Below are 27,995 nucleotides of genomic sequence, written 5' to 3' on the forward strand. Positions count from 1 at the left end.
GCGAATACCCGGTGTTGTATGTTTTTTTTTTTTTCCTTCCTTTTTAAGGGACCGTCTAGAGAGGCACCACACCTTAGCTAGAGAGACACCCAAAAATGGGGCCGTTCCACTGGACCCATATTTCGATGTCGAGGTACACCTGCCCTTGGCTGGATATTCGAACTCATGCGCAAATGCCATGAGGGCGCATTCTATTCCAGTCACATCGTGTATACTGCAGCTCGGCCAACGATCCCTTCTTGCCGTGGAGAGGCAAATCGCATCGATGGACGACGTTCAATCCCTCCAGGAAAAATGGGGAGGTCTAACGTCCTTCCCCCCCTATCTATCTATACCTCCGAATGCTTCTTTTCCGACACAAGAGCCGTGTTGTTGTTGTCGCTACCCAACGTAGCCACCACCTTCTCGGTCATATACTTCTCCGTATTCGGCGCGAACCAGGTCAACCCGACAGCGATGACGCTGAACGCGATGGTGGTGAGGTAGACGGTCTGGAACGCCTTGGCGTTGGCTTCCTGGTAGGCGCGCATGCCAGCGGCGATGACGGACTCGGTCGCGCCGACCACGCCCTCGAAGGAGCCGAGCGCCAGGCCGCCCATGAAGTCGGCGACGGAGGACTCGGGCAGGCCGGCCTCCAGGAGCGCGGCGGGGACGTACTTGGGGATGTTCTCGGTGAGGCGATTGCTCAGGATGACGGTGTAGATGGCCAGCAGGACGCCGCAGATGGCGGCGCGGAGGGAGCCGGCCATGCCGCCGGCGACGCCGATCTCGCGCTGGTCGTGCACGCAGATGGTGGCGTTGGAGAGGCAGATGGATTCGTTCCAGCCGACCCAGAAGCAGCCCAGCGTGACGAGCGCGATGGCCGCTGCTTTGTCCTCGGGGCGGGTGACGATGGAGGCGCCTAGTATTTGCTATTAGCTGTGGATCCTTGGTTGAAAAAGGGGGAGAGCGGAACAAAGAGCTGAAACGTACAGCCCATGAAGACACCGCCGATGAGGAAGACGATCATGCACTGGTACTTGGTCTTGCCAATCTTGGCCGCGAGCAGGCCGCCGGTGATCTGTCCTCCGGTCATAGCGAGGCCGATGATGTTGGCGATGGCGCCCATCTTGTGGATGTCGCCGTCGGTGTTGTACATGACAGCCACTTGCATGGGCCCTGAAATCAATGTCAGCTAACATGTCTGCGGCAGAATTCGTGCCACTTTTTTATACGCACAAAAAAAAAAAGACAAAAAAAAGGGAAAGAGAGAGCTGAGACTCACAGATAATGGCGAAAGCATAGTAGACACCAGCGCCGAGACCGAGCAGAACGATGGCAGCAACCCACTCAGTGTTCTTGAACAAGTGCATGGGCACCAAGGGCTCCTTGATAGGCGCATAAATCTCCCACAGAACAAAGGCGACGAGGGTCAAGAAGCCGATGACGATGGTCGAGATGGTCGCGGCCGAGGCCCAGGGGTACACGGCGCCACCCCAGCTCAGGCCGAGGAGGAAGACGACCAGACCGGCGCACGCGAGGAAGGTGCCGACGTAGTCGAACTGGCGGACCCAGTACCAGATGCTCGACTTGTCCTCGCCGTCCGACTGGTGCTTCTTCTGGAAGGTGGGTGGGAAGTAGAAAAGCGTCCAGAGGGCGAGGCCGAGGGCGTTGATGGCGAGGAGGAACCAGTACACGCCGCGCCAGCCGACCGAGGGGTGCCGGTCAATGAAGGCGTAGGCGACGGACGGACCGACGCCCGAACCGGCAACGGCGAAAAAGTACATCAGGCCGTTGCCGACGTAGCGGTACTTCATAGGGAGCAATTCACTGGGGGACGCGTTACCATGTTAGCGGTCGATCGAAGGTTTGGAGGGGAGTGAAGGTATGAGATGGAGAGAGAGAGAGAGGGGGGGAGAGAGAGACGAACCCGACGACGAAATGGAAGGAAAGCTGCGTCGCGCTCGCCACACCGAGGAATACGTTGCCTCCGATCAGCGCAGGGATCGACGTGGCCGTGGCACAAATGATGCTTCCAATGACGGCCAGGAGGGCTCCGCCGATGAAGTAGTATCGGCGTCCGAAGATATCGGACAGACGACCGACGGGGGCGAGACAGACAGCGAGGGCGGCATTGTAGACAAGGGAAATCCAAGTGTACCGGGGATCCGGGCCAAGATCTTGGTTGATTTGTGTGAGAATCGGGGCTGCGTAGGCCTGTAGGGGATATATATACCAGTCAGAGATCAGAGGACATCAATACAACAGGAGAGGAAGCGATAAGGGGTAAGGGGTAAGAATGCGACGCGACCCGACGTACAAAGGCTGCGGTTCCGGCCCAGAGACCAACGCCAGTAGCTAACATGGTACCGATGAAGAAGCGGCTGCGGAAGTAGCCCTTGGGCAACTCGTCGGACGTGGTCTCATAGCCGACGACCTCGTTGTCCGAGTCGGACATCTTGTCTGGATGGCTCACATGGTCGACAGACGACGACCGGGCTTCAACTTGGGGGGTATTCCCCTCCACCTTATCTGTGGATGCCATGGTATCGACTTGGCTGCGCGCGTGCTTCTCTTGACGGGACGAGGGCAAGGTGAGAGAAAGAGAGGCAGACAGACGAGTCCCAATCCTTGGAGGACTGGGACATGGTCTTGATTATAAAACCAGATCATAGGCATGGGGTGTTTGTGGGACTCTCTGTATTCCATCAGCTACCACGGAGAGCTGCCGGGGACTCGGAGAGTTGCGTTACGCGACGGGGAGCTTGATGAGATCACCCGCCATGTTTCCCCCTCTACCCCTTGTGGTTCTCCTGCCAGCACTAGAAGAAGAGAGCTAACTGAGATTGGTTTCTCGCATAATACGCTGTAACCCTGGCTCATAAAACCGAGCCAAAGCATCACCTAGGTATGCTCAACAGTTCCTGTGGCGACAGAAGCGGCGGGGGTTGCAAGGAACGGATAGAGATATCCGTTGGGGATATCCGTGGGGAGGAGGATATATGCGAGCACTAAGACGCGACCTGAGATTCACCATTCCCACGATGGATCGAATCGAACGAGCTACTACTCATTCAACTCGTTAGTGTTGTGACTGACTCGCGGTGTGGAGGTTGCTTAGGCCTTACCCCGTGGAGTTCTACCCCATAGCCCGGGATGTTGGTATTCTTATAAGGCGCGACGTTTTCCAGGTCCGGCATTCGTTACCCGGGGACCCAGTTCGGTGGCTTTGAAAACACAATCCGACAGATGATCTCCATGGCGTTGCGTTGCTCTTGGGCTTATAATAATACACATGCAGCCTTGACTCGGACAAGCGGGTAGCTGAGCGTTGCGTTGCGCACTCAACATTACCTTTTATTTTCACCGAATTGATGCACTAGACCCAAGAAGGACAGCAGAAGCCAAGCGAACCAAGCCTTGCCGCTCATTACTTGTATGTGCAATATCAGACACGCTAGAGGCCAGACCCCCGGAGGGGTTTCCTGAGAGGCTTTCGGCTCTCCTTGGGCTGGTAGCACAGGCCCCGTGGTCTCCAAAAACCGATAGCTTTTCTTCTGTTACCCCATGACGGGACCACAGGGCGCACGAATATCCATTGCCCCGTCGTATCAGTTTGCTCTCAGTCGGCCGTCAGTAGGGGGCCGTCTCTAACTAAGAACGGCCTAGCGAAGACCCCGTGCGTCTGGGAGATCTAGGTTAATGATATGCATACCGACCCGCTGGGCTGTTGGCCACCCGTTAGCTTCCTCGCTGTGGATTTTGTTTCTGTGAGTGCGAGAAAATTGCCTTTCATCACGGCGTCCCAAAGGAATATTTAGTGTTGGAATACCATGATTATATCGAATTTCGGGATCTGAAGTGCCCACTTCGAGCCGTTTCTTTGGCAATCAACAACCGAGTGACCCTTATTACCCATCGGAAGTGAAGAGGCGAAGGTGCACGGAGTCCTGGATGACGGCTAGGCAGACGAGACGGGATAGATCAGACCGATCATGCATTGGTACCTTATAAGCTCTGCGTCAAACTATCAGGGCGCCTCTGCTGGAGAGCCATCTTTTCACCATGAACGGAAGGGGATTTTTTTGGGCCAGGGACAGGCAACACAGCAGTCGCCTCGTCGTCGTCGTCGTCGTCGTCGTCGTCGTGGTCTACGGGTATATCAAGAATCGGAAGCCACTTGGTGCATGTCAACCGGTGAGAGAGGCACAGCTCTTCAGATATGGGCATGACGATGAGCCAGTATCAGGCAGTATCGGGCAGCATCATCGTTCGTTCTTTTGTTTGAGCTTCTTTTTTCGATCATCTCTGATGTACTGCTAGAGAGGGATGGGGGATGAAGTTGGAGACCCGGGTTCTCGACTGAGGATGTGGGTGGGGGCGTCATATAATTACGTCACGTGATCCATATCGGTGCAAACGAGGTGGGGCCAGGAAGGAACTTTGCCATAAGTCACGTGCCGCATCACGCTCTCCAAACTTCACATCACCAAACCACATCCATCGAAATATGGCCATCCGCCTTACCACCCTTCTCACCCACAACACGCCACCGATCCAACGCCCAAAGGTCCATGTCTCTCCAAGAATGGATAGCTGCGGCCTTTACATATCTGGCCCTGGTCTTTTTGGCAGCCAGCGGCGTCGGGACCGCCGTCATTGTCTTGTATAGACTGTTCCTCCACCCCCTTGCCAGTGTCCCCGGCCCCCGGTGGGCGGCCATCTCAAGCTTCTGGTACGCGATGCAAGTGCGGGACGGCCGTATGCTTGTGCTCGGAAAGACGCTCCATAAAAAATACGGCCCGGTTGTAAGGGTGGCCCCCAATGAGGTCTGGTTTGACAGTCCAGAGGCCTTCAGGGTCATATACCGTGCGTCGTGCAGTCCCATGTTCGCCCCATGGTCATCGGAGGGCTGACTTGTTTGATAGGAGCTGGTAGCGGATATCAGAAGTCTGATTTCTATTGTAAGAATGCTGCCATGTTCATGTTTCACGGAGATATGAATTGATGAACTCACTCACCCTCTTCTTACAGTGGCCACGATACTGCAAAGACCTACAATGGATTGGTGTCTTCGAATACACTTCCCAGACACTCTCGATTTCCTCTCTGAGCGAAATATTGATCGATACCGTCTGCAAAGACGACTGGTCGGACCACTATACCGCATGGACAGCGTCCAGAAGTACGAGGACGCTGTCGACGGCGTCCTGGAGCGAGTCGTCGCCCGCATCCACTCTCTCGATGGCGCCGAGGTCGATCTGAAGGAATGGATGCACATCATCGCGGTCGAGTGTCTCGGCGCGATCGTGCTCTCCTGGTCTCCTGGCTATCTGAGGGATAAGACTGACTGGGGCACCAGCAGTCACGGCTACCTCAGCTGGAGGCGCAAGAGCGTCTTTGGCTTATTCCCTGTCATCGTCAAGGCGGAGCTCATATCAAAGAAAGCCAGCCATGCGTTTGCCAGGATGATGGGACTGACGTACAGGAGCAGAAAGGATCTAAAGCCGTTCTTCCCGGTAAGACTAAGCTTTCTCTCCGGTGCCGCCCAACAATAACGGGACAGATAAGCTAAGCATGCGCTTTTTACTCCTTAGGGTGTATATCGGCATTCTTCACGTCGGATCGCGAATGCGTTGAACTCGAAACCCACAAAATCCTCCAAGCCCCCCAAAGCAGCACCCAAGGATGCGCGCGAGGATCTCCTAGCTGATCTGATCAAACTCCACAAGGAGAAACTCGAGTTCAACGAGACATACTTACGGCGCATGGCCGTCACAAACTTTGGCGCCGGCCACGAGACCATGTGCTCAGCATTAACTTCGATCATGGCCATGATCGGATCGCGGCCATCCGTGCAGCGGAGAGTCGCCGACGAGATCCGCAGCGCCGTCGACCCCGCCCGCTTCGACAACGCGATTTTTTTGCGCTACACCCAAGCCGTCATCAAGGAGGCCCAGCGCCTCCACTCCGTGCTCGGCATGTCGCTCTCCCGCACCGTGCCGCCCGAAGGCCTCCGCGTCCACGGCTACTTCTTCCCTGCCGGCACCACGGTAGGCTGTAACCCCGTGGCGCTCCATCGGAACCCGGAAATCGTCGGCGCCGACGCAGACGTCTTCGATCCGGACCGCTGGCTGGGGGATCCGGAGTTGCGGAGGCGCATGGAGCGGTACAATCTCACCTGGGGCGGCGGCGGGCGGACTTGTCCCGGCCGCCATCTGGCATACCTCGTGCTGTACAAAGTGGTTCCTACGCTTCTTCGGGAGTTTGAGCTCGAGGTTACTTTGCCGCCGGAAGAGGAGGTTCGTTATTACTTCATGGCCATGTTGACGGGGGTCAAGGCGCGGTTTCGTCCCCGAGGAGATGCCGCGTCACAACAGAAGCAAACATCCAGGTGAAAGATTGGCATCGGTGACCATATGGCTGCTATAGGAAGGCAAAGATAGTGAGAGAACATCCAAATCTCGTGGGATCTTATGCTCATTCATGACTTGAGCCTCCGTGGCTCGCCACGTTCGTAAAGCTTGACGCCTTGGGGCTTGAGTTTATTCGAGTGGCGTCTTTTAATGACGATGTACCAATGTACTCCGTAATGTGTGGATAGCCCGGAATCCGGGGAATAAAACACCCGTGACCCCACACTGACATCCCATCCCACCTTAGGTACCTAGACCTAGACCCTTGCTGTCATTCACCATCAATCGTGTCCACCTCCAACCCCCTACAACTTCCAGCGTCTCCTCGCATCGGCGACTCAACACCTTCGTTCTATCGGCTTACTAGCCGCAAACCGCCATCATGGTTCTTCAAGACCTCGGGCGCCGTATTAATACGGCCGTCTCGAATTTAACAAGAGAGCAGAACCTTGACGAAAAGGCAAGCAAGCCACCCACCCCATCACCATCCCTCCTATGTCCTCCTCCATAGCATGTGGCGGCGATTGAAACGGCACTTTTGTCCTTCTTATCATGCTAACCGAAGCTACTCGTTCAGGCCTTCGATGCAATGCTCAAAGAAATCAGCGCCGCCCTCCTCGAGGCCGACGTCAACGTGCGACTCGTCAGCCAACTCCGCAAATCCATCAAGTCGACCGTCAACTTCAAAGACCTCCCGCCCGCCGTGAACAAGAAGCGCCTCATCCAGAAAGCCGTCTTCGACGAGCTTGTCAAGCTCGTCGACCCGCACTCCGAGCCCTTCCGCCCCAAGAAGGGCAAGCCCAACGTCATCATGTTCGTCGGCCTGCAGGGCGCCGGCAAGACCACCACCTGCACCAAGCTCGCCCGCCACTACCAGGCCCGCGGCTTCAAGTCCTGCCTCGTCTGCGCCGACACCTTCCGCGCCGGCGCCTTCGACCAGCTCCGCCAGAACGCCACCAAGGCCAAGATCCCCTACTACGGCTCTCTGACCGAGACCGACCCGGCCGTCGTCGCCCGCGACGGCGTCGACAAGTTCAAGAAGGAACGCTTCGAGGTCATCATCGTCGACACCTCCGGCCGCCACCGGCAGGAGGAGGCCCTGTTCCAGGAGATGGTCGACATCCAGGCCGCCGTCCGCCCGGACGAGACCATCATGGTCCTCGACGCCTCCATCGGCCAGCAGGCCGAGGCCCAGGCCAAGGCCTTCAAGGAGGCCGCCGACTTCGGCGCCATCATCATCACCAAGACCGACGGCCACGCCCACGGCGGCGGCGCCATCTCCGCCGTCGCCGCCACCCGCACGCCCATCGTCTTCATCGGCACCGGCGAGCACATGCTCGACCTCGAGCGCTTCGCCCCGCAGCAGTTCGTCCAGAAGCTGCTCGGCATGGGCGACATGGCCGGCCTGGTCGAGCACGTGCAGTCCCTCAAGCTCGACCAGAAGGACACCATCAAGCACATCACCGAGGGCATCTTCACCGTGCGCGACCTGCGCGACCAGCTCTCCAACATCATGAAGATGGGGCCCCTCTCCAAGATGGCCGGCATGATCCCCGGCATGAGCGGCATGATGCAGGGCATGGACGACGACGAGGGCTCCCTCAAGCTCAAGCGCATGATCTACATCTGCGACTCCATGACCGACAAGGAGCTCGACTCGGACGGCAAGCTCTTCATCGACCAGCCCTCCCGCATGACCCGCGTCGCCCGCGGCTCCGGCACCTCCGTCCGCGAGGTCGAGGACCTCCTCACCCAGCAGCGCATGATGGCCGGCATGGCCAAGAAGATGGGCGGCAACATGAAGAACATGCAGCGCGCCCAGCAGGCCATGGCCGGGCCCAACAAGGCACAGCAGATGGCCGCCATGCAGAAGCGCCTCCAGAGCATGGGTGCCGGCGGCGGTGGCCTGCCCGGCATGGGCGGCATGGGAGGCATGCCCGACATGAGCAGCCTCATGAAGATGTTTGGCGCCGGCGGCGGCGGCGGCGCGGGCGGAGGCGGAATGCCGGATATGCAAGCCATGATGCGACAGATGGGCATGGGGGGGGGAGGAGCCGGCATGCCCGGGATGCCGGGTGGTTCGGGCAGGGGAAGAAGATGAGAAGACGAAAGGGAGGGCCCTGGTCCGGGAAGACGAGTATAATTTTTATTTTATTTTTTTAAGGGGTGTAGCAACTTTCGCGAATGGGTTGATCATCACGACGATTACGATCTAGGTGGGCGAACAGTCAAACAAACATATCACGGCGGTCAAAAGGATGGGACTGGTTTTTCCTTCACTGCACGTATTATTACCTAGCATATGGGATGGCGTTCAACGAGGCTTCGGAAACCAAACCAATTCTACCTTAAAACCCAACCTCCATGCCCACTATGGATCGATGATGACCCCGCCTGTTTTCTTTTACCAATGTTCAAATAAATACCCATCAAGATGCAATAGACAAGCATCGTTGCTTTTCCGAAGGACTCCGTGAGAACCAGTCTCACCCAGGATACCACGCCCAAAGCATGCATATAGTCCAGCAAAGATAAGGAAGCACCAACTGCAACCGCCAGTCTGTCTTGACTATTCCCAGACGGTATTGCGAAAAATCAACCCATCCCGTTCCCCTTGGATTCTAAGAGATGCATCAGAAAAAGAACAACATGGCACACAACTCCTCGTTTTCTGGAAGAGATACTCTCATATATGACCCTTCAAAACGGCAAAAAAAATAGAGAACACCCCGGGGTATCTCGAACGAAATTGAACGGACGAGAAGACTAATGGGAGAAGGCTATTATAAATTCGAAGCCTGCCTGGGGCCGATATCAGACAGCTCGGGTAGCATTGACCCCGCCGTCCAACCCGTCCGGTGCCCCGGAGGAATCGCCATCAGGCTGTTGCGGCAGCGGCCTGGATCGAGACCTCGATCGCGATCGAAAGCCATTCGTCGAGTCCTTCAGCGAGAAACTGGCCCACTCTTTAAAGCTGCTGAAGGTCATGGACTTCTTGAACGACGGGCCCAGGCCCTCTTCGCCCTGGTTGAAAATTTCGTCATGCCGTACGGGGGTCTGTTGTAGCAGCTGCAAGCGTCGCTTGACGAACTTCCACGCTTCAATGCCCACGACGAAGAGAAGAGTAAAAGCCACCGACACGGCCCATTCCCACGAGATGCCGGTGTGCTTGAAAAGCTCGGTGCTCACATAGGGGAGGTATACGGCCGGGAAGACGGAGAGACCGCCGATGATAACGGCCCAAAACAAGAACCTGTTGCTGTACAGGTCCTTGAACAGGGGGAAACGGCTCTCGTCGTCGGGGTCGAGCCGGAAGACAGAACGCCGCAGGCTCTTGAACTCCCAGGCCGACAGTAGAATCATCCAAGTAAGCTCGGCGAAGACGCAGGCCCGAGCACGGAAGACCGGAATACAAGCGTCCGAGTAGGTCTTGTTGCACTCAACGCCAAGGCGGCCGTCGTTGGCGCCCCAGATGACGATGCAGAAGCTGACCATGGTCAATCCTCCCATCATGGTTCCGTATACTAACATGTCGACGATGATTTGGTCCGTGAATATGCCTCGCTTCTTGTCATGGGGTGGCCTTCGCATCACATCCGGCGCCGCCTCCTCCCTGCCAAGCCCAAAGGCAGGGAACGAAGATGTCACCATGTTGATCCAGAGGACCTCGAGCGGCGATATGGGGAACACAGCCAGGCCCGTGCTATCCCGGAAACCTAGACCTGCCACGAGGAGGATCACTTCGCCAACGTTGGACGTGAGTAGGTGAAGAATGAACTTTTGGATGTTGTCGAACATGCGGCGACCCTGGCGGATCGCGGAGACGATTGAGTTGAATTGATCATCCGTTAGCACAATCTTGGAAGCTCCCTTGGCCACGTCAGATCCAGACCCCATGGCTATTCCGACGTCGGCGCGGGCCAGGGAAGGCGCGTCGTTGACGCCGTCCCCGGTCATCGCCATGAATGCGTGTCGGCGTCGGAGGGCGTCAATCATGCGCGACTTGGTCTCGGGAGCACATCGAGCGATAACGAGAGGCAGTTCCGGTAGGCGGTCGATCTCCTCCTTAGTCATGCGGTCGAAATCGGTGGCCTTGAGGACAGCGGCCCGGGCCACGGCCTCTGGCCATATGCCCATATTCCTGGGGATGATGCCGACCTCCTTCGCGATAGCCTTAGCCGTCTCGGGATGGTCACCGGTGAGCATGTGGACCCTGATCCCTGCGGTCGCGCACTCTGCAATGGAAGCCTTGGTCTCCCGGCGGGGCGGATCATAGATGCCAGCCAGCCCAAGCAGGGTGAGACCTTGCTCAACTTCGGCGCGAATGGCAATGTCGCTATCCGAGCCCGAGCCCCCGTAGGAGTGAGGCATGACGAACCTGCCCTTCTCCCACTCCCGGTAGGCGATACCAAGAACCCGTTGACCCTGCGACGCCAGATGGTTCATTTGCTTCAAAACTTCTTCTCTGAGTTCATCGGTAAGGACTTGACTCGAGGTGCCAAAGCCCAGGTGACTGCAGAGGTCAAGGATCCGTTCAACAGCACCCTTGGTGAAGACGACGCTCCTATCGTTCGGGAAGACCTGAGATGCGCCTCCTTGGGGCGCATTGTAGACAACTGACATGCGCTTGATGGAGCTGTCGAAGGGGAATTCGCCTACTTGTTTCCACCCCTCCCTCTCGAGAGACTTCTTGCCGAGCTCGAACCGGTGCGCGAATACCTGGAGGGCAATCTCGGTGGGCTCACCGGTCACCTGCCACTCGGACTCCTCTCGGTCATACCGGACGGTAGCCAGGTTGCACAAGGCGGCTGACAGCAGGAATGCCCGAAGAGCGGGCGTCAAGACGGCGTCAACTTCGGGCGCTGTGGCGGGTAGGGGAATTTTCTCTTTTGGCTCGGGCAGGTCGAAGCGGAGGGTAGCCGCAGACCGTTCGCGGTCGTAATCACATCGGGAATCGTCCTCCTTCTCGTCTACCTCCATCGTCGCGGCGTATCCCACTCGCCCCTGAGTTGGGTCACTAGGACTCCGCGAGTCGTGAACAGTATAGGTGTGGTTCATCGGAAGCCAGGCTTTGCGAACAATCATGGCGCCCTGAGTGAGGGTGCCAGTCTTGTCAGAGCAGATGTTGGTGACACCGCCGAGGGCCTCAAGGGCTGACAAGTCTCGGACGACAACGTTGGCTTTACGCATGACTGTGACGGCCACTACCATGGTGATGGTGAGGACACTGCTGACTGTTAGCATAGATTCCTTTTTTTTTTCTTCTTCTTTTTCTCTTCCTCTTCTCATCGGCCGCCTTTTTTGTTGGGGGGGGGAATGGGAGGTTGAGGATAAAGTAGAACACTTACGCAACAAGAGACTCGGGGATGATGGCAATGCCCAGGGATACGGCATAGATGACGACTTCTCCGGTCAGCACGAAATGGTGGGCGCCAAAGACGATGATGGCGAGGATCACGGCGCATCCGAACAGGTAGTAGGCAAGTGCGGCAAGCTTTCGCTGCAAGGGCGTACCCTCGGTGAGGCCGAGGAACTTGCCAATGGCATCCCAAGTCCGCTTCGAGGCGCCGACGAAAGGCTGCTTCATGCCGTACTTCTTGTAGTTCAAGGAACGACCGGGCTTGCGCTTGCGCTTCGTGGTCGAAGCGGCGATCTCACCAACGGCGGTTTTCATGCCGGTGAAAACCACGATGCCTCGGCCACGACCCTTCCTGACGATGGTGGTTGCGTAAGCGATATTCAAGCGGTCGCCGACACCGACTTGGTCGGCCGAGGTGGCAATCTGATCGGATCCGGGAACGAGTATGTCGGCTTCGATGGACTTGTCGGCGGGGACCGACTCGCCGGTGAGGGATTGCTCGTCGCACGACAAATTCATAGCCTCGTAGATACGAAGATCAGCCGGAACTGTGTCACCCATCTTAAGGAGGACAATGTCCCCGGGTACGACCTGGGCACTGTGAACAGACGTAGGTTAGCAATTGGCGCTTTGGAAACAAGTGGAACTGATAACAGCCGATGCCGGGCAACCAACGGGTTTACTTACTTTGGGACGACCTGGGTCTTTCCATCTCGGAGAACGGTTGCGGAGGGAGATGAAAGGGCTCGCAACGCATCCATGCGCTTTTCGGCACGGAACTCTTGGTAGAAGCCAATGGTAACATTGACGACGACTACAATGGCGAGGACAACTCCCTCGATATAGTCGCCTATACCGAAGCTTAAACCCATGGCGAATATCAGGACCTAAAAAAGGCCAGGCGCGGCGAACGATTAGCAAATTGTCACTTTGGCGTCGGGACTTTGCATGACTTCCTTGTAACACACACGACCATTGTCTGGACAGAATTACAGCGTGTAACACTGACGTTCCGTATTCTTTGCGGTCTGTACAGGAGAGGTGTGGGGAGTGAAAGGGAGTGGGAAATGAACGGGGTGATGTGATCCGGAGTCAGGAGATGGAAGACAGCAGACAGGAGAAAGGAGGTTATAGAACTTACCAGGATCATGGCATTGAAGACCTGCTTGCTGAGTATGATGTACCAGGTAATGGACTTGGAGACCTCGAATTCATTCGGCGGATATTTCTCCTGGGCTTCATTGACCTGTTCGGGGCTGAGGCCTTTCTCGATGTTGACGCCGAGGGTCGCAACGACCTCGTCCACATGCAAGAGAAAGGGATGTTTGGGATATTCGGCCGACATGATGGCGAATGATTCCACGAAATATTCTTTCTTAATGAAATCGTGGGTCAAATTCGATAGGTGCAATATATCTGGGGGTCCAGAGAAGGGGTCCAGAGAAGAGATGGAAGACTTTGTAGAAGCGAGTCCAGGCAGGGTTGGAAGTTGGTTACCATGGACGTAAGCAAGCGCTCACCAGTCGTCTCTCTAGTATAAGGTAGGTGAAGTTGGTTGGATTAGATAGGGGACTGTTGGAAGAAGAACCTGCAGGGAATATGTTCTAAGGAAAGGGATGAAGCAGAAGAACTTGGGCGAACAAGTGGTGTGCCCGGTGTGGTGTGGTGTTGATGACGAGGATGGCGGTAGAAGATACGGAATCTGGGATGCGGCTTCTTGAGGTACCTTATATACCTTCTGAAGAGAAAGAGGGGACAGGAAGGTAAGAGGTACATGCCAGCAGCTACCTTACGTTACCTTATATATACGCCTTCGAGCCTTCCTTGACTGATTATTCCCTTAGGGTCTTATCATCGTGGCGGGTATTGGCATGAAGGTTACCTTAGACAGGTCAAGTTGGAAAATAGACTTCGGTCTTCGGCCATGTCATGGCTTCTGATTAGCGACTACCCCGGAACGGATACCTCCCGCTACTTGCTTTAGTCACGTATGACCTTGATGGGAACGCCATGGAAGCCACTTCCGCTTGTAGTGGTTGTAGTGCAGCGCACGAGTACCTTATACACTTCGTACCTTGCTGGCGGACCGTATCCTGGTGTGTACAAGTTGAATTTCGTTATAGGTACGAAGGACAGTAAGTACGAGTACCGCTTCTCTGCGGTACATTGGCTGGATAAGTGGCAGATGTGGAGAGAAAGGGAACCTTCGGTACGCGCCGCACGTGTAAAGTCAGAAGACCAGACCGGCCCTTTTCGAGATCTCATTGTTTGTGGCGCCATGCGATGAATCGGTGGCGAGACACATATCTGAGTAATGGTCGTCTGTACCTGTCGTATATTGCACCTCGCTGCCCGGAGTTATTCCAACTCATCCTATGGATACTTGATTGAGGATGTAATGTGTGAAGTGCCTTACGATGAAGTATAGAGGCTCATACATCCCGGAGATCCTCATTCCCGACCCTCTCCCTGCCCAAACCTCCGTCAACATTGACCCCTGCGCTCCTCTGCGCCTTGATCTTTTCTCGGGCATCAGCCTGTTCCCTCTTTTTCCTATGACAAGGGTTAGCTATGTTGAAATCAATCCATCACACCGCAGCTCGAGACAAATCATAGAGACGGTTGAGAAGTGGCTCAATAGAAGAGACAGAAAGAAAAGGGGCACTGCAATTGGACGAACCTATCAAGCTCCTCGGTAAAGTCGTGCTCGACAACTTCTTCCCCGGGCGCCTTCTGCGTCCCGCTCTTTCGTTGGACAGCATGAGCAACATCTCCCTCGGCGAACGTCTCGAGCTGTTCGTCGGCATCCTCGTTTTCGTTCTGAAGTTGGAAATTTTCGTCAACGTTCTCCTGCTGGGTGGTGTTTCTTGCTTCGGTTGCGTCGGAGGGGCCAGACGACCGGATCCCCTGACCTTGTGGTTGGTGGGTAACTTCGTCGTGTGAGTATGGGGCATAGCCCGAGGCGTTCCTATTCTCGGACGACATGGTGCGTGATTTGTATCCGTAAATCTCTCTTTTCTCGAGTCGTACGTTCGTAAGTTTGAAGAGATGGAGAGACAATAAAATGGTCGGCGAATTCGCGTAGTTTGTAGATGGGCAGAGAGCGATATGTGTGTGGCGCGTTGAGGCGTGGGAATGAGATGTGATGGAGGATAGCTTACCTTAAGGTAGCCTTGCGTTATCACCCATACGTTGCTATGACGTCATCTTGAAAGTGCATTGTACTCGAGGGGTTGGCAGTGGCAGTGGCAGTGGCAGTTCGGATGATCGGGGCCGGTCCTCACACCGGCCGTCTCTTGCTCCGAGTGGGTAGGACCCCTATGTCTCCGTCTCTTTTCTACGGAGTAATTGAGTAGTTCGTGACTTTCTTGTCGCCATGACTGTCGATCATGCTATATCTTGTCAACAAACGATCTGAACGTGGAAATCGCTGACCTCGGTGGCCCCCACGTGTCGTTGCAACCTCGAGGAGAGAGACGTTGAGTAGACGAGTGCTCGTGATCCGGTCCAAAATCACACCACTTCGATATGTGCTTCTCAATCCACCTTTCTCGATGCTTCGCCACAATGACTTTCTGTTGCACCGACCTACGCGTGCACCATCAATTTGTAATCGCCGACCGCTATCGGGTCTCGTGGCGAAGAGTCGAAAAATGAGACCGGGGTGGTGATGATCTCCATGTGCCTGGAAGCAGGCATGATTCGTCGATTGGACTTTGCGGGGTTGGTCGTCACGACCTCTTATCCCGCGACAATAGACGCGTCGTCACGTATTCTCATGGGGGAGCATAATCTCGAAGCGAATGATTGGTGTCTGGAGTAGTGAACGAGTGAACTGTGCCAAATTGACTCGAACTGATACTGAGACTTCAACCAAAAGCCTTTTGCATCTCTGCAAGTTAAGACAATGGCTCCATCTGCCACCGAGACGCCCCAAACCGCGGCTGAGAGTGTTCAGGTGAAGCAAGTTCCCGCGGCCGAGAGAGAAGCCGACAGTGGTTGAGGCATCGGAGGTGCAAGAGGAGCAGCTGCCCGAGCTGCGAACCGGGCACAAAGAACCCCTCCAACTGAGCGGCGCCCTGGATAAGTATGAGCACTTCGAAGTGACCCCCGTGATCGGGCGCGAGTACGTCGACGTCAACCTCGTCGAGTTGCTAAGAGCTCCCAACTCGGACGAACTGCTCCGTGACCTTGCTATCACCAGTAAGCACAGACAACTCACTGCCATCGCAATGCAATGTATCCATTTACCCTCCATGCTGAACCCCCCCGGGGGAAACCCCCCTGATGCATAGTTTCGCAGCAGGCGTCGTGTTCTTCCGGGAGCAAGACGACGTGACCAACGACATCCAGAAGGAGCTGGTCCAGCGCCTGGGCGAGCTCAGTGGCAACCCGGCCACCTCCAAGCTGCACATCCACCCCATCAACAATGCCGGCCGGGGCGACGACAAGGATGACGAGATCAGTGTCATCTCGTCGGTGCGGCAGAAGGAGCTGTACCTGGATTGCTTCCTCAACTATACCAAGAAGCAGAGCCAGAAGACGCAGTGGCATTCGGACATTACCTTTGAGCCGATTCCTAGCGACTATGCTCTCCTCCGTCTGACGCAGCTGCCGAAGACGGGCGGCGGTAGGTTTCCTTTTTTTTCTTTTCTTCTTCTTCCCCTCTCCTTTTTTTCTTCTTCTCTACTCCCTCCCCCTGTTTTCAAGGGGTACTGGCAAGACTAACCGTGTATTTCGAACTGGGCATGTAGACACACTCTGAGCTTCCGGCTATGAAGTGTACGACCCGCATCTCAGCGCCGCTGCAAAAGTTCCTGGAGACACTAACGGCGACATACGCGCAACCCGGGTTCAACCGAGCCGCCGAGCGCAACGAGTTCCAGATCTACAGCGGCGAGCGCGGCGCGCCGGAAAACGTCGGCGAGGTGCTGGAGGCGATCCACCCGGTAATCCGGACGAACCCGGTCACGGGCTGGAAGAGCGTCTTCGCGGTAGGCCACCACGTCCAGAAGATCAACGGGCTGAGAGACGACGAGTCCAAGCACTTCCTCGACTGGTTCGTGCGGCTGGTGGTCGACAACCACGACCTGCAGGTGCGGTACAAGTGGCAGAACGCCAACGACGTCGGCATCTGGGACAAACCGCTCGGTCTACCACGCCGCCACGCCCGACTACATCTCCGAGCCGGGCTTGGGCGAGAAGCAGGGCGCGCGGTCTGTCAGTCTGGGTGAGCGGCCGTATTTTGACCCGCAAAGCACTAGCAGGCGCGAGGCTCTCAGGGACCAGGCTATCGCTCTTGTGCGAGAGAAGGGGATTGAGGCGCTGCAGGTGTAGATGTGGTTCGAGCGTGACTACTCGGTCGTCAAGTACGGATAGGTAGCAATGTCATTGAACTGGTTGTCCATGGCGAGAATTTGTTTTGCAATAAGCACAGTTTCTGATTTCCGGAGTCTCAAAAGGGTCCAGTGTGAAAATGATAAATCCGGGGAATAACGACGGAACCTGGAGTGGGTAAAGTTGTGGATTGTGCCGACGATTTGGCGATGTATTAATGTATCGGGAGTAAGACGGCCCGGTGGCCCCTTAAGCCCCTTGCTTCGTTTGTCCACCGACTGTAAGTAGAATCTCCCCCGGTTCCCTTCCCCGCGGATAAGGTATCGTGGCTTGGGTAACATCCAATCCTTGGGCACAACTGCCAATTATAAACCGTCAAGCATAAAAGACACTGTAAAGAGCATGGATAGTATTCCATTTGTTTGGGGAAGGCGATCTAGTTACTTTCTCAATACTATAGCGAGAATATAGTATAAAAAGGTGGCTGAACACTATACACCCTAAGGTATGTTTGTCTCCTGACCTGGTGTCGTATTCCCAAATTGCTTGATCCTTGTCTCCTGGAGTAGTATCCTTACGTACTTTGGACGCTTAATATGCGGTACTCGCAGTAAAGCGGAGGAGCTTGGTCCAAACCCGCACTGCCTCGCTGTGTCTTTGGGCAGAGGATTTTCTCTCTTGTCCTCCGCATTGCTCAGCGAAGGCCATTGGCAGATGCGATGCGAGGGCTCTCGGTGAATTGGGTCGTACTGAGATCAGAAAGCCGTCGCTGTTAACCGATTGTGTCCCTGTGTCATCTCAGCCTGGGGTTCGTTCATTGGGGTCCGACTCACGCCTTGCAGATTCACTCATTGTGGATCTCGATTCTCGATTACCAGGAGACGTAGAGTATGAGACGCGTAACACGGCCATCACCATCGGCGTCAGGGACCCTGTCAGCTCTCTACCCTTTCCTGGCCCTCCTTGCGGCAAGCAGCACCATGGCGATGGCGGGCATCGCGCCAGCGCAACCAGCTGTCAACTCGGCCGCCTTCCTCTCCGTCCCAACCCCAACTCCCATCGTGATGACCTTGGAGCCAATTCGGGTCCTCGACGCCCGCGCCCCGCAGCCCAGCACCGTCTCCCTGGCCGGCTACTCGGCGGTCGGCTGCTTCCAACACGGCAGCAATCACATCCTGACCATCACATCGCTGACCGACACCGGCATGACGCCGCAGTTGTGCCGCAACTTCTGCTCGGTCGAATCGGCCTCCATATTCGGGGTCGAGTGGGGTATGAGGTGCTACTGCGGCAATGAGCTCGAGCCCTTTGCTGCTCGGGCTCCCGACGACGAGTGTACCGCGTCATGTTACGGCGCTACTAGCTACGTCTGTGGTGCGAGAAGTCGGATGAATCTCTATGCCCACACCGACATTCATATCTCTGGTGCGTCACTCTTTGCTGCTACTGTTACTGGCAATGGTACTAGCTCTTCCTACCTACCGTCACTGCATCCGAAGGGGATCGCGGGGAAGGAGGGGATAGGGCGGGTGCGTGCCGACAACAAGTATTAATGTTGCCGCTGCAGGTGGCACTTCCGCAACCGCGACCGGCGACAGCAACACTCCTCCGAGTCCTACAGCCGGTTCCAGTTCGGGATCTAGCAGTGACGACGGCAGTATAGACGAGGATGGGAACGACGCCGCCGCCGGACCCGACCCCGGCACCGACCCCAGTGTCAGTCCCGACACAAGCGCGGGCACGTCGCCCGGTCATGACGAAGACGAGCCACCCACCACTTCCGCCCCAGGAGGGGCCAACCTCTCGGTGGGAGCCGTGGTCGGCATTGCCATTGGTGCCGCAGCGATATCCGGTTCCATCACCGCCGCCGTCATGTTCTTCTTCTGCCGCCGACGCGGATTCCGCAATAAAAACGCTGCCGTCTCTTACCCGGCTGCCAGTTCGTCTGGAGGTCCTATGGCCGGGTCCTCTCCCGAGCTGGAGTACGCCCAGGTGACGACGACGCAGTCTGGGAGGCCGCGGGATCATCGGCCGTCAATGGCGATGCCGTATTCGCCGCAGAGCCGCACTCATGAGTTGGGCCATGAAACCTACGAGATGCCGGGTAACAGGTGGCAGGACGAGACGAGAGTGACCGATATCGGGAATTATAAAGAGGCGTAGTCGAAGAGTTGAAGAGCGCAGGGATAAGGAGGAGGGCTGAATTCCCGTGTTGTTCACGATTTTACGGAATCATCATCTGCGTAAACCGTGCCGCCCAGCGCTGCATCTTGTAGAGACGTCATGCAGACCGGAAAACAGGACCGCAACCTGTTCTCCTTTTGACTGTCATGTCATGCTCGTCCGTGACAACGTTGAGTCAACGGTGATTTGAGAACGAAAAAAGGTATCAAAGTACCTTATCCTTATTGGTACTCCGTACCTTAGGTACTCGGTAACTGCGGGTTATACGACGTATTCGGAATACGGGTTGTCATGTGTTCCGGCTGAGTAATCATTTCGGAGGTTCATGAGCCGCAACACCCAAAAAGGGAAAGTCCCCCCACTTCGCACAACTGTAATTTCCCACTTTCGGCGAACGTTCCACATTTCACATTCCCCATTCCACACGCGACGTCCACCCCCCTCGTCCCTCGTCCCTCGTTCCTCTTTTCTCATCCTTCACGATTCTAGCTCCGATGGAAGTCTTGTCAGACAGCCTGCCAAGGCTCTCCATAAGGCAATCGACCTTCACTTCAGCTCCGACAAGTCTGCGCCACGCATTAGGGGCGGCAAGGAAAATGATATTGGGCTTGCATTCGGACATGCGGAACTAATACCGGCGTCTGAAGCGAATGCTATCACGATGAGTACAACTGACATTGACAGTTCATTATACCTAGTGCATTTGCTGGTCTCGGGAGATTATCGAGTCCCCTGATTCCGGGCCTGGGATCTGGCGTACCAGGGACGTCAAAAGGATCGGCTTTCAGGGCTTGACCCCGCGCATTGCGTCTTCTTCTTTCTTCTTTTTTTCTTTCTTTTTTCACGTGGCGCTTGTTGCTCTGGATCATTCTATGGACCGTCAATCACATCCATCCCATGGTCCCCAAAATCTAATTATCTATCACGTGGAGGGGCGCCGGCTGGTCGACTCGCCCGAAAGTCACCCGCCGTGGGCCTAATATGGGGGATTGGGCAATAAGTCCGTGATTGACGACAGTGCGAAAGTGGAACACGTCGAATCCATCAGAACCTCTTGGCCTGCCGAGCCGGGCTTGTCGTTCTATCTCCGGTCCTCTTTCTCCACCAGAGTTCTGGTCTTCGAGAAGAGTACGAGGAAATTAACGAAGTACGTTGGAAGGAGACTCGGAGACTGCTCTTTCATCACCGATGAGGGAACAAATCGTCTAGGCTAGTGCCGACTCCTCCGCCGTGGCAGACGGAGACGCCAACATCCTGACAACCACCGTCTTCCTAAACTCACTGCCGGCCTATGTTCGGGCTTTCCTACTCACACGTTACTTCGTACCACTTCTCGAATCCGGGGTACATGTGGAGAGAGATGACCAACGTGTCTCTCCCGAGTGGAAGTCGTATAGACTGCTCCATGAAATGCCATTGTCTGGTTATGCCCAGCTGTCTATATTGCAAGGCATCCCATACTCTGTATTCAACCCACTCTTACAGCGCGATTCGCTCGATCCGTCCTCCTCGTCGGCTTATTCGATCATGACCAAACCAGAGTCTCAGTTTCTCCGTATCTTACAGAGTTCGAATGCATCCGCTTCCGTTGGCGGGTGCCCATGGGGCCCCACCCCGGGCAGCCACCTACCGAAGTTGCCTTTTTGACGAGTAGCTTAATTCTTCGCTTCGATGGGTTTCCCTCCGGCGCCTCCACTACCTTAGCCACCCAAGTCCCGACCTCTATCGACCTCTGGAAGCCCTGATGGCTACTGGGGGGCCTGCATGAAGTACGGATACTCCATGCGGAGTGCAGCAACCCTCCATCTTTCCTGTTTCAGTCACCAGTCCTTGTTCCCGTGGTTCATTACGGGACCTAGGCGCCAGCTTCCTCTTCGGGGGGTCAGGGTCCGTTCTTTTAGCCTGAACGCAGGCTGAGGAACCTCCCCCCCTTCGAGTCGCCGCTTTTTGCCTGGTTCCCAGACGTGGTCACCAGATGTCTGGATATTTTCCCCCTTGATCGCGGGCCAAGCCTCTTGGATCGGGCTTTGGTTTCTCTCCTACGGACCGTCAATGCGGTGGATGCCTCGTCTCAGTTCGCGTCAGTCCTCGTCATTTGCGCATTGCCTCAACCGGCTTGGGCGAGCCGCCCAGTAGTCCCTCTTACCCAATGGGACGCCGGGGTTTTCTGTCCAGGCAATATGGACCATCGTGGGGACGCCCCGATGACAACGACGAGCCCGTTTACCTACCTAGGTACTTGCCATCCGGTGCCTTGCGTTGTTGAGCCTGGGAACCTGGGCCATCCAGGTTTGTCGGACCGCTTCTCTTGCAGGGGGGGGCCGGTGGCAATGTGACTACCACATGCCCTTCGAAAGAAGAATGGGGGGCGCATTTCTAACTAGCCAGTCGAGGGGCGATCAGAGAGCTCGAGAGAAATATATAAAGGTCGCTCATCATTTCCTCCTTGGTCTTCTCGTTCGGCAGGGAACTCCTTAGAGATCGTCGCTGTCAACAAGTCAATCTCCTCCTTCTCCGTGTCGATCCCTCCTCGTACCTACCGCCTTCTCTCAACAATCAGACAAGATGGTTCTCAGCAAGCTCGCTGGCCTCTTCACGGCCCTCGCCGCCGTCGGACAGGTTGCTGGCCACGGCTACGTGTCCAACATCATCATCAACGGCGTCTCGTACACCAACTACAACCCCAACAGCGATTGGTACCAGCCTCCTGCCAGCCGCCCCGTCCGGTATGTGATCACCAGTCAAAGAGAGAGCCCGGCTGCAACTTGTCGACCTCCTCCCCCGATGTTACGGGACGCAAATATTTCTCTCTCCCCGTCCCAGGAACTCGGAACGCTAACGCTGACTTGTCTATTAGTGCCGGCTGGGCTGCTGAGCAGATGGATCTCGGCTTCGTTGCCCCCAACGCCTATGGATCCCCCGATATCATCTGCCATCGTCAGGCCACCCCCGGCCAGGGCCATATCCGCGTCGCCGCCGGCGATGTCATCACCCTCCAGTGGACTGACTGGCCCGAGTCGCACAAGGGCCCCGTCTTCGACCACCTGGCTCGTTGCGACGGCCACTGCTCGACCGCCAACAAGCAGGACCTCCGCTGGTTCAAGATTGACGGTGCCGGCCTTGTCTCGGCCCCCAACACCTTCGCTGCCGATCTCCTGGTCCAGAACAGCGACCAGTGGTCCGTCCGCATCCCCTCCAACGTTGCCCCGGGCCACTACGTCCTCCGCCACGAGATCCTGGCTCTCCACTCCGCCAGCCAGCCTAACGGTGCCCAGTCGTACCCCCAGTGCATCAACCTCGAGATCACTGGCTCCGGCTCCTCCACCTTCCCCGGCACTGCCGGCACCCAGCTCCTGTCCCCCAACGAGGCCGGCGTCGTCTTCAACGTCTGGGCCCCGGTCTCCAGCTACCCCGTTCCCGGCGGTGCCATCGTTCAGGGCGGCACCAGCATGATCCCCCAGTCCGTTGTCCGGGCCACCGCCACCGGCACCGTTACCCCGGCCGGTCAGGCTACTCCTCCCCCCGGCCCCCCTCCTACCAACCCCCCTCCCACCAACCCTCCTCCCACCAACCCTCCTCCTACCAACCCTCCTCCCACCAACCCTCCTCCTACCAACCCTCCCCCCTCCTCCGGCGGCGCTCCTCACTGGGGCCAGTGCGGTGGCCAGGGCTGGCCGGGCCCCCACACCTGCCAGTCGGGCGCTACCTGCACTCCTCTTAACGACTACTACCACCAGTGCATTCCCAACTAAGCGCCGCGCCAGGTCCCGGGCGAGAAAGTGGTTGACGGAGATGGCAACAACGGTTCAACGCTTCTATGTGTCTAAGCTTTGATGATGAAACGGGGAAAGGTTCACATGGCTAGAGATCTTTTTCTGCTGTGGCCTTCCCACAACTGTACATAACTTTGCATACATAGAGCACATCTACATAAATAATCCCAGTTAGGGTGCTCAATCTTCTACTGCTCGCCTATGAGTCTCTGCTGTGTTTCTGGTGATGTTTGTTCCCGATACGAGAGACGTGACTATGAAAGCAGTATGTGGTTAATTGCTTGAGCCCTCGGGCATAAATCAGTCGAGCGAAGGGGCTTTTGAGGATCCCCGATGTCTGTTCGAACAGTTGCCCCCTGAAGACCTCGCCCTGCCATCATCCCTGGGCCTGCCACTTGCACAATGTTGTCAATCGCACTTATGTCCAACCAACAAGGCATGATGGGATCGATGGGTAAATACCTCTCTGGGAAGGTCGATAAACCGCCACGGGGCAGGATTGTCGGACACAACCCACTCTTCTCACCACATACATCCCTCTTTCTGCTAATAACCCAGGAATCAGGTGGTCCACCACCGACCGCACATTGTCGAATGAAGCCATTCCCGGCCCACCACATCTTTCTTCCAAGCACTGCCAGAGAAAACCCCAGATTTCGGATCATGTCGTCCCATTTTTGCTGCTGGTAAACAAGGTCACTTCATCCGGTTGAAGTTACAAATTCGAAAGTAAGGAGTATCCCTACCGCGATGCGACTGCAAGTACGTGATCTATAGCTATACCGTTAACTCCCGCCGCGGCAAGTGGGTGTGTTCCTGTCGACGGTACGACCAACATGGAATTCTCAGTTGGCTTCGTTTCGAAGGATGAATGGGGGATGGGGATGTACTGGAAGTCATGGACGAGAAGACAAACTCGGTACTGACAGGAGAGATCCTTCGCCAACGAAGGAAGACCGATAACGAGAGTGTAGATCGCTATAATGGAAAGACGTCCCAACGTACAGAAGTGGTTGGGAGTTAGCTTCGCAGGGTTTGACACGCCTTGCAACGGAGCATTCCCGGAACTCGGAAGCATTGTTGAGACGCGATATATGAACATGTTCTCTTATACGGTATCAACAGACCCTACATATGTGACTCTTCGGTTTAGCACTCGGGAATCATTTCTGTGATCCCGGAGTCTTGCCCTCCCCCCCCCCTCTCTTCCCAGCACCCAAAGCGTCGTCTCCCTTATTTCTTGCCAGTTGGGATGGCAAACAAGACAAGCTTATCACCCTCGTTTAGGCTCTTGTCAACGCGGTAGAATCCCCGCCTCTCGAGCTGAATAATGTCGTCCTTCTTCAGCTGCGCAGTCCCCTCATCGCACCAGGCGTTCTCACTCCACGCGGTGTTGGGGTTGAGGAAATCCTCCAACTTGTCGTCCTCCTCCAGCTTGTCCTTCGTCAGGAGGTAGTCAAAGTCCCAGAGCTCGGCCGGTATGAGCTTGGTGCCCTTCGCCGACAGCCACGTCACCTTCTTCTTGGTGCTCTTGAAGTCGCCCTTCAGGTTCAGCTCGGCCGTGATGCCGGCGACCGGGTCGCTGCCCGTGATCTCCCGGATGATGACGTTGCCCCACGACATGGCCGTGATCTCCTCGTCCTTCGTGAACGTCTTGGCGTCCGCCTGGTCCAGCCAGATCTCGTCGGAGAACACCACGTTCTTCTTCCCGACCTCGGCGTTCTTGGGGTGCTTGGGACGCTCCTCGGTCCGCGGGGCCTCCGGCACGTCGGCGCCCGTGAGGGTCACCTTGACCCTGTCCTTCTCGGCGATGGCGGTGTGACGCGGCGCGATCGGGTCGATGACCTTCTTGTTCAGCGCCCAGAGGCCAGCCCAGTCCATGTTCACGACGTTGCGGCTGGGTCCCTGCTTGATGATAAACTCGCGGAGGGCCGGGATGGTCAGGCCACGACGACGGATACCGCGGATCGTGGGGAACCTCGGGTCGTCCCAGCCAGACACCTTGCCCGCGTCCACGAGGGAAGCCAGTTTCCGCTTGGAGAGGAACGTGCGGACGAAGTTGATACGGGAGAAATCCCACATGTAGACTTTGCGAATCTTCAGCGTGTCGATGAACCACTGGTACAGCGGGTTGCGATCCGTGTACTCGGTAGAGCGAAGGGCGTGGGTCACGCCCTCCAGTGAGTCGACCAGCGGGCAGGCGAGGTCGTAGGTGGGGTATACCTTCCAGGTGGTGCCCGTCCGGTGATGCGCGTCGTCGACGTTGCAGCGGTAGATGACGGGGTCCCGCAGGGCCTTGTTGGGATCGTCTACGGACACCTTGGCGCGGATGCAGTTCTTGAGCCCTTCCTCGGAGCCCTTGGTCATCTCCTCGAAGATACGCAGGTTTTCCTCGACAGTTCGCTTCCGGCGCTTCGATTCAATGCCGTCCATACGCTCGGCTCTCATGGTCTCCTGGTCGGTATCATCGGCGTAAGCGCGCCCTTCGGAGATGAGGCGCTTACACATATCGTATAGGTACTGGAAGTAGTCGGACGTATAGGTCAGGGTGTCGTGTGTGATGCCCATGAGATGCAGATCCTCGACGATGGAGTCTTGGAACTCTTCCTTCTCCTTCGAGGGATTGGTGTCATCGAGACGGAGGCGAAGTTGGCCCTTGTAGGCCTCGTGGGCGAAGTAATCGCTTAATAGAGCAGCCTTGGCGTGGCCGATGTGAAGATAACCGGACGGCTCGGGCAGGAACCGGGTAACAACGCCCTGATCGACATTCTGAAGCGCGAGATCGAAGTTTCCACCTGCCTTGCTGCCCGCCACGATCTTTGCCTTCCTGGCAGCTTCGGCGGCTTGGATTTCAGCCTGAATCTCGGGATGTGTTTGTTCGATGAAATTGAACCTGGGAAGCAAGCAACCGAGTTAGGAGGAATTGTCCTGGAGTAAGGACTGGCTTGGATCAAGGGATGCAATCTTGCGCAGTCTGTCAATTCGATTTGACGCACCATCTGGTCAGGTTGGCAAGAGTACCCTTCCGCAGGATTCCGACGGTAGCCTTGTTCGTCTTAAGGGTCTGCCAAATCTTCGTTTCAAGCTCGCTCAGCTTGTAGCCCTCAATGTACGTTCGCAAGGTCAAGTGTTTGTCGAGGGCGCGAAGGTGCGGTTCAATGGACCTGAAATCCCCCGCGAGAATCGTCGGCAAGGCTTGAAGCTCGTCGGGCGTCATGGTGGGCCAGTCGAGGGTGCGTGGAGGAAAGGAGATGGGGGTTGAAAGGGATCAGAAGGGGAAAAGGAGTGGTCACGAATGTCTCGTGCGTTGGCGCGGGGTGTTGTGTTGGTTAATGTCGGGAGTGACACGACTGATATTTTGTGGCGGGGTCGAAAACCCAATGGAGGGGTAAGTGCTGTGCTTTGCGTACCAGCCAGTCACTAGGTACCTAGCCTGCGGAACAGCCCACTTTGCCGATAAGAAATAAGATAACCACGATAAGCAGCTAGTAGCTCCTTCGTACCTTACCAAGGAGGTTACTAATAAACTGATATTAAACTCGGTGGCTGAGCTAAGGGTAGGTATAGGGCTAGTAGGGCGACTTATTAAGCTAAGGATAGGTGTAGGGGGTAGTTAGTGCTAGGTTATATAATATACGTGTATGCCTTAACTAATCTTTAGGTATTAATAGAGGGGTAAATAAGTAAGGGGTAGTATAGTAAAAGATAGTGATAAATTAAGGCGATAGGAAACGATTCGGAAACGATTCGGAAACGTTTCGAAAAGTTTAAATAATTTCTTTAGTATAGATCTCGACTCGGAAATACATCCTAATAGTGAGATTTAGTAAAGGGAGGACTTACTAGAGCCAGAAAGTTAAGAAGACGACTTTTATAACTTAAGATTTATTAAAAATAAGAATCTAAGACTATATCTTTATAGACTATATCCTAATCGTTAACCTCCTCTAGATATAATCTAAAGGAATTAAGTATAGCAGGTATATATATAATAAATCATACTTTATAGTATTCTTTACTAACTAAGATTAAATTCTATTAGATATATAAAACGACCTTATTCTTATTTCTATAGCCGCGTATACTAATAGAAGACTTACCCCGGGTACTCGAGCTATAAAAGTGTAAAAAATCCTATATATAGCTAGGATTTCTAAGATGCCTAAAAGCTGTGTTAGAGGTATAGCGATTATTATCCTATTAGATATTTTAAGTAACGAAGAGAAAAATACTCTATAGAAAGTAGTAGGTAATACCTTTTATCGCGTTATTTATTATTAGTACTAATATACTCTACTCTAGATTTAGTACGAAATAGCTTAAAAATATCCTACCTTATAAACTATAAGTGCTGCACTTAGAGACACACCGGTATAACGACATATATACACCTATTAAGGGGGGAAAGCTTATTAATATCTTCCTACTATAGACTTCTATCACGATCGCGTCTTTAGTTAGCTACTTAATTAGATTAGTTAACGAAGAGTATAAATAAAAGACCTTACTTTATAGAAAAAGGCCGTTAGGTAAGTTAGAAAGCGTATTAGAATACCTTTTAAAGCAGAACTAATAGAGTCTTAGATAAACGCAGGTAATATAATTAAGATTTAGTAAAAAGTCTACGTATTTTAAGCCGGAGGAAACTTATACGCTTATAGTAGATTCTAGCGGCTACCACGTTAGTATTACCTATAAGACCTAAGATTATTTTAAGGTATTTCTAATTAATTAAAGTATCTTACGGATTTCTAATAATATCGTGTACGGTGCTAGTCTTAGACCTTAGCGGATACGACGCGTCGTTATCTAGTTACTATTATTCCCTCGATTTTTTACCCTTATCTTAATCTTATTCGATAGACTCTTAATCCCACTTTACATGGTATTCTTATAAATCCCGATAAGATATACTATTTTTTCGTATCGAATCGTAGAAAACGCCGG

The 27,995-nt window shown here is 55.0% G+C and overlaps 10 protein-coding genes across 10 annotated transcripts; 5 read left to right on the top strand and 5 right to left on the bottom strand.

Annotated features, from left to right (window-relative positions):
• Nucleotides 1-290: 290 nt before the first annotated feature.
• SODALDRAFT_294325 (MFS general substrate transporter) lies at nt 291-2,501 on the bottom strand. Its single transcript, XM_028608745.1, has 5 exons — nt 2,300-2,501; nt 1,910-2,196; nt 1,265-1,809; nt 973-1,158; nt 291-901 (listed from the first exon to the last, which is right to left on the bottom strand). The coding sequence occupies exons 1-5, from the start codon at nt 2,435-2,437 to the stop codon at nt 330-332; spliced, it is 1,728 nt and encodes a 575-aa protein (XP_028466895.1). The 5' UTR covers nt 2,438-2,501; the 3' UTR covers nt 291-329.
• Nucleotides 2,502-3,935: 1,434 nt separating this feature from the next.
• SODALDRAFT_332518 (hypothetical protein) lies at nt 3,936-4,287 on the bottom strand. The gene has a single exon (XM_028611739.1). It carries the CDS (start codon nt 4,207-4,209, stop codon nt 3,988-3,990), a length of 222 nt encoding a protein of 73 aa, XP_028466896.1. The 5' UTR covers nt 4,210-4,287; the 3' UTR covers nt 3,936-3,987.
• A 196-nt stretch (nt 4,288-4,483) lies between these two features.
• On the top strand, nt 4,484-6,597 carry SODALDRAFT_350322 (cytochrome P450 76C2). Its single transcript, XM_028613473.1, has 4 exons — nt 4,484-4,848; nt 4,908-4,943; nt 5,014-5,498; nt 5,577-6,597. The coding sequence occupies exons 1-4, from the start codon at nt 4,554-4,556 to the stop codon at nt 6,375-6,377; spliced, it is 1,617 nt and encodes a 538-aa protein (XP_028466897.1). The 5' UTR covers nt 4,484-4,553; the 3' UTR covers nt 6,378-6,597.
• An 84-nt stretch (nt 6,598-6,681) lies between these two features.
• Nucleotides 6,682-8,898, top strand: SODALDRAFT_378209 (signal recognition particle protein). Its single transcript, XM_028614964.1, has 2 exons — nt 6,682-6,855; nt 6,973-8,898. The coding sequence occupies exons 1-2, from the start codon at nt 6,778-6,780 to the stop codon at nt 8,494-8,496; spliced, it is 1,602 nt and encodes a 533-aa protein (XP_028466898.1). The 5' UTR covers nt 6,682-6,777; the 3' UTR covers nt 8,497-8,898.
• Nucleotides 8,899-9,209: 311 nt separating this feature from the next.
• Nucleotides 9,210-13,318, bottom strand: SODALDRAFT_310333 (calcium-transporting ATPase; the record flags this gene model as incomplete). Its single annotated transcript, XM_028609135.1, has 4 exons — nt 12,896-13,318; nt 12,442-12,641; nt 11,744-12,352; nt 9,210-11,622 (listed from the first exon to the last, which is right to left on the bottom strand). Exons 1-4 carry the CDS (start codon nt 13,097-13,099, stop codon nt 9,210-9,212), a joined length of 3,426 nt encoding a protein of 1,141 aa, XP_028466899.1. The 5' UTR covers nt 13,100-13,318.
• An 868-nt stretch (nt 13,319-14,186) lies between these two features.
• SODALDRAFT_323553 (hypothetical protein) lies at nt 14,187-14,739 on the bottom strand (the record flags this gene model as incomplete). The annotated part of the gene is made up of 2 exons (XM_028609811.1): nt 14,187-14,307; nt 14,435-14,739. The coding sequence occupies 2 exons, from the start codon at nt 14,737-14,739 to the stop codon at nt 14,187-14,189; spliced, it is 426 nt and encodes a 141-aa protein (XP_028466900.1).
• A 922-nt stretch (nt 14,740-15,661) lies between these two features.
• On the top strand, nt 15,662-17,091 carry SODALDRAFT_339556 (TfdA family taurine catabolism dioxygenase TauD; the record flags this gene model as incomplete). Its single annotated transcript, XM_028612867.1, has 5 exons — nt 15,662-15,712; nt 15,744-15,939; nt 16,058-16,384; nt 16,555-16,880; nt 16,942-17,091. 5 exons carry the CDS (start codon nt 15,662-15,664, stop codon nt 17,089-17,091), a joined length of 1,050 nt encoding a protein of 349 aa, XP_028466901.1.
• A 609-nt stretch (nt 17,092-17,700) lies between these two features.
• SODALDRAFT_350326 (hypothetical protein) lies at nt 17,701-19,383 on the top strand. The gene is made up of 2 exons (XM_028613474.1): nt 17,701-18,516; nt 18,659-19,383. The coding sequence occupies exons 1-2, from the start codon at nt 17,982-17,984 to the stop codon at nt 19,252-19,254; spliced, it is 1,131 nt and encodes a 376-aa protein (XP_028466902.1). The 5' UTR covers nt 17,701-17,981; the 3' UTR covers nt 19,255-19,383.
• A 2,457-nt stretch (nt 19,384-21,840) lies between these two features.
• SODALDRAFT_276181 (endoglucanase-4) lies at nt 21,841-23,027 on the top strand (the record flags this gene model as incomplete). The annotated part of the gene is made up of 2 exons (XM_028608005.1): nt 21,841-22,001; nt 22,133-23,027. The coding sequence occupies 2 exons, from the start codon at nt 21,841-21,843 to the stop codon at nt 23,025-23,027; spliced, it is 1,056 nt and encodes a 351-aa protein (XP_028466903.1).
• Nucleotides 23,028-23,839: 812 nt separating this feature from the next.
• On the bottom strand, nt 23,840-26,388 carry SODALDRAFT_332525 (glutamyl-tRNA synthetase). Its single transcript, XM_028611740.1, has 2 exons — nt 26,045-26,388; nt 23,840-25,941 (listed from the first exon to the last, which is right to left on the bottom strand). Exons 1-2 carry the CDS (start codon nt 26,263-26,265, stop codon nt 24,282-24,284), a joined length of 1,881 nt encoding a protein of 626 aa, XP_028466904.1. The 5' UTR covers nt 26,266-26,388; the 3' UTR covers nt 23,840-24,281.
• Between the last annotated feature and the right edge of the window lie 1,607 nt (nt 26,389-27,995).

This window comes from Sodiomyces alkalinus (genome assembly GCF_003711515.1).
Source record: "Sodiomyces alkalinus F11 unplaced genomic scaffold SODALscaffold_4, whole genome shotgun sequence".
Taxonomy (NCBI): domain Eukaryota; kingdom Fungi; phylum Ascomycota; class Sordariomycetes; order Glomerellales; family Plectosphaerellaceae; genus Sodiomyces; species Sodiomyces alkalinus.